The sequence below is a fragment of the Stegostoma tigrinum genome, chromosome 36, assembly GCF_030684315.1.
Source record: "Stegostoma tigrinum isolate sSteTig4 chromosome 36, sSteTig4.hap1, whole genome shotgun sequence".
In the NCBI taxonomy this organism is placed as follows: Eukaryota; Metazoa; Chordata; class Chondrichthyes; order Orectolobiformes; family Stegostomatidae; genus Stegostoma; species Stegostoma tigrinum.
Window position 1 is genome coordinate 18835237 of NC_081389.1, and position 13024 is coordinate 18848260.

Consider the following 13024-nt stretch of genomic DNA (forward strand, 5'->3'; position numbering starts at 1 on the left):
CCATAAAACTAACCCCCTCCCAAAATTTATATTCAATTAACTCTTAAACCTAGAAGGGAAAATCAGTAAAACGTGCAAATAATGTGTACTGGTCCAACTTGTACATCTCAGGACAGTGATCCAAAATGGCTAGTACATTAATTTCCAAATATATTTATTGGAGGGTGAGGTGGGGGGGGAAATATTAATTAGGTTCCATTAGGTCATATTTGGACCAAATTAGATTATGATAGATAATCTGAAGTCAAAATATTTCCCATTGCAGGGAGTGAGATTCTGAATTGCAGAGAACCAGCACAGATGTGATAGGCCAAATGGCCTGTTTTTGTGCTGTAATCATTGTGATTCTCTCATTTTCCATTCTTAACACATTTCCTACTTTTTTCTTAAAATTTTGTTTGCCTGTCCAGTTGCATGAATACTACTCCCTGCTGAGAAGTCTGCCCCAGCTGATATGCCTGGCGTTTCTAAGTCTCATTTATTCTTTGTTGCTGCTGAGAAGTGGCAAGACTTCACAAAATCTGCCCTTGCATCAGGTAAGTGTCAAATTTCTCACTGGGCAGTGTGGGTTTCTGGTCTAGGACTTTGCAGTGAGGTGAAGTATTTGCTTTATAGAGGTGTACTTTGGCTAAATCCAGGGAGCTATTACAATCCTTAATTATTAAGATTAGTCTCGGCTCCAACACTTGATGCCTTGAGACTTTTCCAAATAAAAGTTTTCATTAGCAGGGCTATCACCTCAGCAAATCATCTCTGGATTAGCCTGCGTATCCCACATTAATATTTACATTCCACCAACATTTCACTATGACACTGAGCCAACTAAACTGGGAGAATGACAAAGAAAATAGACTTCCCCTGTAGTGGTAGGAGGAATGCTTTTCATGCAACACCTGATTCAAGGAGTGTTTCTGAAGCTACGCACAATCGAGGAAGCAGGAGGAACATTTTTCGTGCAACATGAGATCAAGGGAGGTGGCAAATATTTTTCATGGGGCAAGTGGACATAGGGGAATGTTTTGCATGTGACACTCGATGGTCATAGCTGGGGGGAACTGTTTTTCACGTGATACATGACGGACATTGCTGGGGGGGATGTTTTTTGTGTGACGCATGATCAGCATCTGCGGTGGACTCCCATAAAGTGATGAAAATGCTGGAATCACCCAGGACAACTTGAGCAGCTGTTCGCCTTTTAAGCCCAGTTCACCGTTTAATCTGATCATGGCTGATCATCCAACTCAGTCCCCTTATAAACCTTCCATCCCTTACCTTCAGTCTGTACCTGGTCCTTGATCACTCCTCCAAGGGGAAAAGCTCCTTCCTGTCGTCAGTATTAAACTGGGATTTAGCTTCTTTTGTTCGTAAACATTAAGTGATGGTGTTACCTGGTCAGTTGTGAAAGGTGGGGAGGTATTACATCTGAATCTGTGCAGTCTTCCCTCACCAAACTCTGGTTTCCTCCTCAGTGTCCAGTTGATAAATATTACACTGATTACTTAAAGATTTTACTGAGGAAGAGGCCATGCAAAAACAGGTTAGTAAATTACCCTGTTACTCTGTGTTTTCCTCTCATAGAATCCAAACTGTGTAGATAAAGGCCATTCAGCCCATTGAAGTCTGCTCTAACTCTCCAAAGAGTCCCCGACCCACTCCCTGTCCCTGTAACACTGAATTTACCATGGCTAACTCACCAAGCCTATACATCCTTAGATACTATGGGGCAATTTAACATGGCCAATCCACCTAACCTGCACTTCTTTGGATACTTGGTGACAGTAAGGACTGCAGATGCTGGAAGCTAGAGTCAATAAATGTGAAGCTGGAAATGCACAGGACTGATGAAGGGTTTCAGCCTGAAACGTTGACTTCCCTGCTCCTCAGATGCTGCCTGACCTCCTGTGCTTTTCCAGCTCTATGTTTATTGACATCATTGGACGCCCTACGATAGCATTTGACTTTCAACTTGCTCTGATTTCTCTAGACTGTTGCCACTCTTGTCACATTTACAGCTATTCCATTCAACCATGGCATGTCCGTGTGTGTATACAGAGCTGATAGCAACATCCTGGACACCGCTTTGCATGTAATGGGCATGGTAACAGGTTTGTGCACCTCAGCAAAATGGTAACATTGACCCTCTATCCTATTGTGGAAGCCTATTTTTAATAACTACAGTAAACATTGTGTTATCCAGCATCTCCCAACCAACATTCTCTAGGAATCAGAATGCCTGATAGCCCAATTCAAGCTGGTCACTTTAAGTCTTAGGCTCTGTTCCATAAAAGGAATGCATTAGCTAATCAGTAATAACAGGAGATGGGGAATCAGCAGATGTCATTCTTCTGCTTTGCATTGCTATGGTTCAGTCATTGCGTCACCTTTTGTTAATGTTTCTGATCATGGATGCTTCACTCGGAGCAACTGTGGGTAAAACTGACAGCTCAAAATTTCCTTTCTTCCTGAAAAGTTGATCAGGTGGTGGTGGTGTCAATCTAGTCTTCAGCTGCGCTCGTTTTACTGTGAATGCCTGGGTGTGCTGGGTCAGCACTCTGTCTCTCAGTTGCACACACTCTTGCACGCTCTCTCTGTCACTGTTCGGTTGTGTACCAATGACCCTCAACCTGTCTCAGACACAGCAACAGCTTGCCCTCTGCCCTGAGTGATTATAGGCCCCCGTTGTTCAGCATTTTGGATTAACCTGCATGCTCTGTAACAAAGATTTTTACCATATTCAGACGAAATGGAGTTGTCACTTTAAGAGGTGGAGCTTATAAGAGTTTGTGTACTTTATTCTCTTGGTTGTTTTTCTTCCTGTCCCCTCTCTTTAGTGTCAGCACAGATCGACCAAGCCTCTGGATCAGGATGGAGATGTTGATACGATCGTACGTCTATTTACCCATAGAAGGTAAAGCCTTCAAAGCTGGAGTTACTTGACTGATGCTATTCTGAGAATTCCTTACATCACCTGTGTTCGGCTGCTCTGGCCCAATCGCTCCCAGCTCCTCCAGGAACACTGAGACTGGTCCTCCCTTTCATCTCACAGGGTCATTCAGCAAAAGAAGGAGGCCATTCAGCCTATCATTCCTGTGAGAGCTCTTTGAACAAGCCAACCAATTAGCCTTGGAAATTCTACCTGCATCCTTTCTTTTAAAAAGTACCATTGAGTTTCCCTTTTTAGGAGAAAGGTTCCAGGTGATTAGAAGTGGCACTTTTATTTAAAAAGATTTCTTGGACTCATTTTTCAATAATCTAAAAACTGTTCCCGTTAAACCATCCAGTGAAATGAATCACTCCTTTGTTTATTTGCCACATTTTTCACTTTGATTTCCTAATTAATTTCAATTTTCCCAGGAGAACTATCTTTTTAAAAATCTACACCTTGGTGGAGGGATGGGGTAGAAATCTGAGTAGTTCCAAAGAAATCTAAGCTGGCTGAAGAATTCTGTTAGTTTTAATGCAAGTTATTTTTAGTTCATTCGTGGGATGACAAAATCACTGGCTAGGTGCGCATTTATTGCAACTAATTTCCCAGAGGGCATTTAGGAGACAATCACATTGCTTTGGATCTGGAGTCACTTGTGGGCCAGTTTCCTCTCTGAAGGGCATTTGTGAACCAGATGGGTTTTTCCAGACAATCTGCAATGGATTTGTAATTCCAGATTTTAACAATTCAAATTCCATCGTCTGCTATGGTGAGATTTGAACCCACATCCCCAGAACATTGCCTGGGTCTCAGGATTAACAATCCAGTGATAATACCACTAGGCCATCACCTCCCCATGTCAAACTAGAGGTGACAGTGTGGAGCTGGATGAACACAGCAGACCAAGCAGCATCAGAGGAACAAGAAAGCTGATGTTTCACGTCAGGACCCTTCTTCACAAATGGTGGGGTGGGGGGAAGGAGCTCTGAAACTAATAGAGAGGAGGGGTGAGGTGGTGGAAGGTAGGTGGGATGGTGCTAGATAAGTGCTGAAAGAGAGTGGTGGGGTTTGGTCAAATAGATGGGAGAGAAGACAGACGGGCCAAGGAGATGGGAATGAGAGTGAGGATTGGTCATGGGATGAGGCTGGGGGTGGGGAGAATTTGAAACTAGTAAAGTCCACTTTGAGGCTCCTCGAAGTGTCCTAGTTTGCTCTTGTGGTGTGAAATCTCAGCATTCCTGATTCCTAATGTGATTTTATTTCTGTCAGTCACATTGAGCCTTTCTTCCTCTGTAGGGGCCGTATTGGGCTCAGAGTTGCTGGTCTGCTCACTCGGAAATTCTTGTAGGGAGAACCTGTGTGAGTGCTAGAGTCCTTCCAACTGAAAGGTTTGAATCTGTCCCTGAATTTGTGGATGCAGACTGATTCCTTTTGGTTTTAAATTGTTCATTCATGGGGTGTGGCCATTTATTGCCCAGAATTTTGCTGTGGGCCTGAAGTTGTATGGAGGCTAGACCAGGTGAGAGTTCCAAATTGTCTTCCCTGAAGGAACCAGATGAGTTCTTAAGATGATTAACAATGGTTGCACGATCATTGTTTGAATTCCAGATTTTTATTGTGTTCAAATTTCACCATCTGCCGTGCTGGAGATTGAACCCATGTACCTGGGGTTCTGGATTACTATTCCAGTGATATTGTCACTAACCCACCCCTTGCCCATACTTCCAAACAATGTTATTGGGGACAATTGAAAGAAGGGACTTTTTTTGTTTGCTTTTTTTCTTAAAACAATCCTTTTCTTTTCATCAAGGGTTCCGAATTCCAACAAAACTGGTTGTGTCAATGACTGTGGCTGTCATTTCTGTCTACCAGGTAAGTGTTGGGTTAAACAGTTGATCTTAAATCAGCATTGCCAACTTTGTTCTGACTTTAATACTCTCCTGCCGTGGGTTCAAAATTGACTGATGTTGTAACAGGTCTAAATCCATTTTTCGAGGTCTCGTGCTGTGGGAAACATTGCTGCTTCTGAACCCAGGAGTTCTAGGTTCAAGTCCCACCCGTTACTTGATAGCTAAGGAAGGTGTGCTCATAATGTAGACAGGTTGAGGTTCAACTGATAAATCCTTTCATCAACATTCCTGGATGGAAGGTGGTAAGGTGGGAGGGAGTTCTGGTTAAAATGGCGATGGAAACTTCCACCATCGCTATCCATAGCTCTGAGCCAAACATGCTCAGGTAAAAATGAATGTAGCTACAGCAACCTGGAATCCCTTGGAGCCGTTTGGCCGTTGTGGGTCAGAATGGTGCCAGCAGCATGGGGTTCAATCCATGCTGCAGTTGGATCTGGGACCTATCTCTCTCTATCCCTTGCCCATAGGAGGTCTGCAGAGTTAGAGCTGCCTTTGGACAGACCACTTGAGAAGAAGGAATCCAGCAATCATTGTTAAATTTCAGTGCTACAGGAGAGAATTTTCAAAAGCAGAAGAGCATTTCCCTTTTCCCTTTTTCTTGATATTTTAATAACTTCTCTGAATTGTCTCCAACATATTGATACACTTCCTTTAAATAAGGAGATAAAACCTGCAGTGTGGTCTCACCAATGCCCATGACATCCTTACTCTCATGTTCAAATCCTCTTATGAAGGTTAACATCCTATTAATCCTCTTAATCTCTTGCTTAATTTGCACGCAAACTATTTGTCTCTCATGCAGTACAACACCCAGATCCCTCTGCAGATATTCTCCATTTAACTAATGCTCTGCTGTTTTTTATTCTTCCTGCTAAAGTGAACCCCACCATACTCCATGGGATGTCCAACCTACCTTCATGTAATTTGGCAAGGTTAGCGACAATGCCATTCCTCCCCTCATCTAAGTCTTTGTTATAAATGGTAAAAATCTGAAGTCCAATGCAAACCCTAATGGGTAATCCACTCATCACATCACATCTCACCAATCAGAAGGAGATACATTTGTGCATCTTCTGTTTTTTGTTAGCCAGCTAATCTCCTATCTATGCTGCTATGTTACCTGCTACATGTGCTCTTAACTTGTGCAATAACCTTTCTATGAGGGACCTTGTCAAAGGTCTTCAAGTACAGTATATCTGCAGGCTCACCTTCATCCACAGCATATGTTCAAAGAACTCAAATAGTTTAGTGAAAGTTTCCCTTTCACAGAACTATGCTCACCCTTCTTGATTATATTTCCAAAGTGTCCACCTATAATTTTGTTGGTAATTGATTCTAGCACATTCCCAATGACCAATATCTAGCTGACTAGCCTATCGTTGAAGCACCTGTAGAAGCACTTGCTCTTTGTATTTATATATTATATCATGGTTTGACCTCTCTTTAGAATGCTCCTTTAAGTAGGATTTATACTGATACTCAGTATTCTGAAAAGCCCTCTTACCTCAGCAGTTTATTTTGTACTTGATATTTGAGTCTGGAAAGCGAAGCTTTTGTGTATACTTTGAAGAATGCCATCCCTTCATGATGATGGTGCTTGCTTGATTCCCAATTAATTTTGCCTGCGGATGCTTCTCTCTAAAGCAACCATGAGGATCATCACTCTAGACTTTGGACGAATCAAATGATGTCATGAGAGGATGATTCAGTTGGCGAAGTGGCCAGCTGAGATCAAATGGACAGAAGAGACTTTGTCATCGAGACCCATCTTTTTGCAGGACCATGAGAATTCATGGTGTTAAAGTGTGGAGAGAATTCAGAATCTTGAGCTTAGACTCAGTGCCACATAGGTGGAAGTGCTGTCTTTCAGAGGTGATGCTAAATCCCTGTCTGTGGACTGTGTCGTGGCTCAGTGGTTAGCACTGCTGCCTCACAGTACCAGGGACTTGGGCTCAATTCCACCCTTGGCTGTATGTGCAAACTTTGCACATTCTCCCTGTGTCTGCATGGGTTTCCTGTGTGTTCTCTGGTTTCCTCCCACAGTCCAAAGATGGGCAGGTTAGGCAGATTGGCCGTGCTAAATATTCCCCATGGTGTCCAAGGATGTGCGGGCTAGGTGGGTTAGCCATGGGAAATGCAGGGATACAGGGGTAGGGTGGGTGAGGCTGTGCCCGTTTGGGATGCTCTTTGAGGGGTCAGTGAAGACTTGATGGGCCAAATAGCCTCTTTCTACACTGTAGGCATTCCATGATTCTAGATGCAATCGTCTTCAAAGAAAACAAATAGTGAATCACTTAAACAGATGATCTGATAATTATGACCTTGCTGTTTATGGGAACTTGCTGTGCACAAAACTAACCACTGGATTTCCTACATTGCAAAAGTGACAACACTGGAAACTCTTTGAGATGTCACGGGTTGCATTGTATAAACACGGCTTGGTATTAAATACAGCGGTGAAAGTAGTATGTACTGGGTCAGTAACCACTGGATGGGTTAAGTCTGTGGCCTGGGTGAATATTGTCATTGTATATCTATTAATTCAAGCCTTCACACTCCTCGATCCATGTCTCACTTCTGGATGTTTTTTTCTCTAGGTTGTATATTCCCTTTGCCTTTACTGCATTTTAAATAATCCTAATTATGTTTTGTTTACCACCATAGTTTGCCCTGCTGCTTGTGTTGTACCTCGTCCCTGTTCTACAGAGGATGCGAGCTGGAGTCCAGGAACATGTGTCCTACACACTTGAAGGCTTTGGCATCAATCTCTCAGAAAATAGGAGTGAAGTTCTGAGCATCGTTAAATATTACATTTGGGTTGTGGAAGGTATGGATCGAATGCTTTTCAGTTTGGTGTTTTGGATTGAGAAGAATAAATGACCACTAATACCTCCATGCCAACCAACACTCTAGCTTATTGGAATCTTACCACAGCCACTAGGGAGGATACAACTTCCTAATAATCTGGCAACAACAACTGAGAAGTCATTTTGATTTTATAAATGACTTAATATTCAGCTCACACGTCTTTCAGATCTATTCTCTCCAGTTTGGATCTGACTGACTTGTTACAATTGGAACAAAAGGAACCAAATACAGAGCAATGCAATGTCTGTACGTTCTCCGAATGTGAGTAATCACTCTCAATAATAGCCTGATCCGCACCAGCATTCAGTTGGCTAAGCTAATTTCCACAGAAGGTTATTTAAATTCACAGATGAAAGATTTGAGTATTTGGCATGGAAGGTTTCACTCGTTTGTTGCAAGAAATTGCTGTTCAATTTGTTAAAATTGCAATCTTCCTTGTGGCTCATTATAGCCTGAGCAATGGACCCACTACCAGAGCAGTTGGTTTTTGGGGCTGTCTTCTATCAAACGACAGCACTATCTGATTTTTTTTTAACTTGGAATTGTGGCAAAAGAAAGTAGAGATTTCTGGCGAGAGGAGGTTTGTATCTGTTGGAGTTTTGCACAGTAAGAGGCGACATGATTGAAACATGTAAAACCCTGAGTGCGGAAAGGATGCTGTGTGAGAGAATCTAAAACATAGAGGCCACTGTTTTTAAAATGAAGGATTATTTGTTTAAAACTGAAGTCAGGTGAATTCTTCTGTCTCTGAGAGTTATAAGTGTTTGGAACACTCTGTCTGTAAAGGCGATGAAAGCAGAACCTTCAAATTTTTTTTTAAGACAAACATGGATACATCCATAGGCAAAAATGTCCAAAAGAACTGCAGATACTGAAACGAAACACTGTCTCTTCCAAAAATTCCAAGTAAAAGAACAGTACTATGGATTGATAGATGACAATCTGAACACCAGTTGCTCCAGTATTGGATTTGCTATCCAGTCCATCATTAACCACAACTAAGAATATAATTTTGACAAATTCGAAGTCAATTGCCATGCAATGGAAAATCTCAGCTGGTCTGGCAGCATCTGTGGAGAGAAATCCGGTTTAATATTTCAGGTCCAGTGACCCTTCAGAAACCGTGTTCTAAGAGGGATCACTGTTCACGAAACATTAATCTGGATAGACCCTTGGTGTGACCAAGAGATGTAAGGGGTGTAAGCAAGATGTGGATTTGAGGTTACAGTCAAGTCAGTTGTGATCTTATTGAATGGTGCAGCAGGCACAAGGAACTAAATGGCTTACTGCTCCTGTTCATGTGTGTAGTACCATATGGATAATGTCAGGATGGTGTGGCAGGAGATAATTTGGCCCCTTCTTTTTCCTCAACAGTGTGCTACGTGTCAGCGGTGGCTGTATCCTGTTTCCTTACCCTCTCTACGTTAATGAGGTCAATGGTTTTGCACAGGTAACATCAAAAATATGAGGTTTCTGGTTCTGTATTCACACGCGATTTGGCAGGATCTCCTGCCATTTGCAACTGGCATAGAGGAAATGCCCCTGCTAATGTATTTCCATGGGTGCTTTCTCTTTACAAAGACATCACGTCTCACTAATATTTCAAATGTACTTTTTTAAAAGATCTGATGCAGGACAGTCTTCTTAGGATAAACACACACACACCCTCCCCTAACTTATAATTGTGGATTTTTTTTTAATCTTCTATTTGAGCTTCTTAGAGCTCATGGGCTTTTTATTAATTAATAGCTTTGATGGAATGTATGTCTCGAACAATAACATGCAGTACTTAATATTTAATGGTACTATGTAGGTGTTTGTTGGACAATGATGATCTAATTGTGTTATTGAGTACCATTAGGAACAGGAATAGGCCATTCAGCCCTTTAGGCCTAATTTCCATTCATTATGATGTTAGTTGATCATCCAACTTGGTACCCTGTGGCTGACTTCTGTCCACACCCTTAGATCCATTTAGCCCTAAAATATAAGCTATATGTAACCCCCTCTTGAAAATGTTCAATATCTCGGTTTTGACTGCTTTCTAAGAGTTCCACAGGCTCACCACTTTCTGAGTGAAGAAATTTCTCCTCAGCTTAGTCCTAATTGCCCTACCCCATACCCCATGCTGTGACACCTCAAGTTCTGGGTTCATCAGAATATCTTTCTTGTGTTTAACCTTGTATGGTACTGTGAATATCTTAGAGATTTCAATGATCCTTTTATTCATACTTCAAAATCCCCGTAACTGTAGTCCTAACTGATCCAGTGTCTCTTCATACATCAGTCCTGTCATCCTGGGGATGAGTCTGGTCAACCTTTGTTGCACTCTCTCCATTGCCAAAACATCCATCCTCCGATAGAGACCAAAACTGCACACAATAGTCTGGAGCGGTCTCGCTAAGACCCTGTGCAGTTGTAACAAGACATTTTTGCTCCTGTACTCAAAGGTCAACATACCATTTGCCTCCCTTACTGCCTGCAGGACTCTTCTATTTAATATCTGTGCACATTGGTAGATAAACACTATGTTAAATCTGACATGGTCTTTGCTCTGTTATAGGGACAACCTGCAGGCTCTTTTCAGAGGAGACACACAAAAAGTCTTCAATCGTAACAGGCCTGTCAGACTCTCCCGCTCTGCCATTGTCTGTTGGATGAGCTTCACCAGTTACCAGGCTGCATTCATCTGTTTGGGTATCTGCTAATGGACTGTTTTATCACTGTTTTATTTTGGTTCTATATTTGAACATGGAATTAGTTTGTCTCTAGATATTCTCTGCAGAAGGAAAGGGTCAAGATAGAATGCAGACCCTTTCTTTTTATGACCCCAGTAATATCACTTGATCAATTGTCACCTTCTTCCAGGAAGTGAAGGGGTGTCCTTCTGGTGCAGGGGGTAGTGTCCCTTCTTCTGAGCCAGAAGCTCCAAGTTCAAACCCCACTCCAGAACTTAATGGTCAAGGAAGATGTGTTCATAATGTGGCCAAACAGGTGAGTGTCCTGTAAATCCTTCCAACATGTGCCAACAGCAGGTGAGAGATTCCTGGTCAGCCATGCTCAATGCAGGGTGTTCCTTCTCAAAGTTACAGCACTGGGTTAGTGACCTGTTCAAGGGAAAAGCTGGCCATGGAAAAACTCTCATATTTGCCTTTTTGGCCTGGTGCATTACTGGATATGGGAAAGCTCTATCTCTCCGTTCAAGAGGTGGAAAATTTACAATCTCTGTCCTCTTGCATCAAATATTCCTGTTATGTATATGAACTAATTTCGCCTATTTCTCTGTTGGAACATCCTGTTTGATACCAGTTCTCTTTATGCTCCACCCGAGCCTCTTCCCATCCCTTCATCAAACCCTAATAACATTTTCCTCTATTCCTTTCTCTTTCATGTCTTTGCCTAATTTTCCCTTTTACTGCAATATTTTTGTGACTTGTGGAGGATTCAAATATTTAAAGGCTTGTTACAAACCTGGTCATGAATGAAGTACTGTTAAAACACCTTAGAGCTGAGTGGTGAACAGAATAACTTCATCTATTTACTTAATCTGTGTAAAACTTAATTTACTTAATTTTGCTTTTCTTAAGGCAAGGTGCCACCTGTTTTAAAAGTGATCTTCCTTACAATAGCAGGCTTGAAATTACACATTTGCACACGTGAGCATATGGTGTGCACATGTGAACATATGAGTAGAGTGGCATAGTACGCCATTTGGTTCCTCAAACTTGCTTTGCCATTTGATAAGATCGTGATTGATCTCTGTGGCTTCAGATCTACTTTCTCTGCTCCCATTTTCTCCTTTGGATTCCCTTGTTACTGTAAAGAACCTGCCTATCTCTGCCGCTAAATATTGCATGATCCTGCATTTACTGCTCTCTGGAGAAAAAAGTTACTTTTTCCTTCATCCATGGGTTGCTGTTCCAGCAAGTTAGGCCAGCATTTATCGCCTGTCCCTAATTGCACCTTGAAAACGTGGTGGTGAGCTGCCTTCTTGAACTGCTGCAGTCCATATGATGTATGTAGACCCACAATGCCCTCAGGGAGGGAATTTTAAGATTTTGACCCAACAGTGAAGATATATTTCCTGGTCAGGATGGAGAGTGGCTCGGAGGGGATCTTGCTGAAGGTGGTGTTACCATATATCTGCTTCCTGTATCCTGGTCATGGGTTTGGGAGATGTTGTCTTAGGAGCCTCAGTGATTTTCGTTAGTGCATCTTGTAGATGGCTCAGGAGCAGCAAGTGTGAATGTAAGCGGTGGAGGGACTAAATGTTTGTGGATGGAGGCTGCTTTGGTGTCAAGCTTCCTAAATGTCGTTAGAGCTGCAGCTGTCAAATCAAGTTCCACATGGCCTACTCAGAGAGAAAACACTCATTTATTTCTATTGCAAATGCGAAATGCCTCATAATCCCCAATTCTCCTTCGACAGAAAATCTCCTTTTCATCATCCACTGATTTTGTGTTAATATTTACACTTCAAGCTTTTTTTGAGGCAATTAAAGGATTCTGGAATGAAGCTGAAGGGAGCCACTTGGTCTGAACATGATATTGATTTGTTTGAGATTTTTAAAAAATTTTTTTAAACTATTAATCTATTTTAAATTTTATTGTACAAACAATTTCTAAACTGGTGTGGTGAGTGTTTTACAACAGTTGAGAAAGCAAGTGGGTAAAACTATCAAGGCATAGCTCCATTTTTAGCACATGAGGTGGACAGAAGACCAGCATAGACACTAGAAATATTTGCCAACATGTCCCCTGCCTCCCCTACCCACCCAAGAAAGGCATTGAATATATTTTCCTTGCCTGCCCAACTGTTGTTCACTCTCTTTGGGCTGTATACACCTCCCCCCGCCCCCCCCATCCCCAACCTGTTTATCTCTCCACCTCCTGCACCACCCCCAACCCTATCTTCCACACGTAAACCAACATATTCCTCACTACTATCAGTTCTGAGGAAGGGTCACTCAACCCAAAACATCAACTCTGATTTTCTGTCCACAGATGCTGCCAGACCTGCTGAGCTTTTCCAGCAAATTCTGCCTTTGTTTCTGATATGCAGCACCCGCACTCCTTTCAGTTTTTATTGAATATATTTTGCGTCTTGCACTATGTTTCAAAACAAAACGATGTTGCCATCTCATTCCTGTGAATCTCCCCTTTAGGCCTCCTCATTCAGCAAATGGTATTTTTCAGCTGCTTCCTACTGTTTGCATTTCTTGTTGTTGTTCCCATTCTGTATGGACAAAACCTGCTCATCTTCAGGATCCTTGAGAACATGTGGTGAGTGCAAATATGCCAAAGTTTCTTGTTATTGCAGA

The 13024-nt window shown here is 42.1% G+C and overlaps 1 protein-coding gene across 3 annotated transcripts in view; it reads left to right on the forward strand.

Annotated features, from left to right (window-relative positions):
* stra6 (signaling receptor and transporter of retinol STRA6) overlaps positions 1-13024 on the forward strand; it is a 49983-nt gene that overhangs the window by 23319 nt on the left and 13640 nt on the right. For all 3 annotated transcript variants that reach the window (XM_048520542.2, XM_048520541.2, XM_048520543.2), the window contains 8 exons: positions 411-536; positions 1470-1537; positions 2832-2908; positions 4737-4798; positions 7501-7663; positions 9079-9154; positions 10268-10401; positions 12869-12986. In XM_048520542.2, the coding sequence (XP_048376499.1) occupies positions 411-536; positions 1470-1537; positions 2832-2908; positions 4737-4798; positions 7501-7663; positions 9079-9154; positions 10268-10401; positions 12869-12986 (824 nt within the window). The remainder of the gene's footprint in view (positions 1-410; positions 537-1469; positions 1538-2831; positions 2909-4736; positions 4799-7500; positions 7664-9078; positions 9155-10267; positions 10402-12868; positions 12987-13024) is intronic.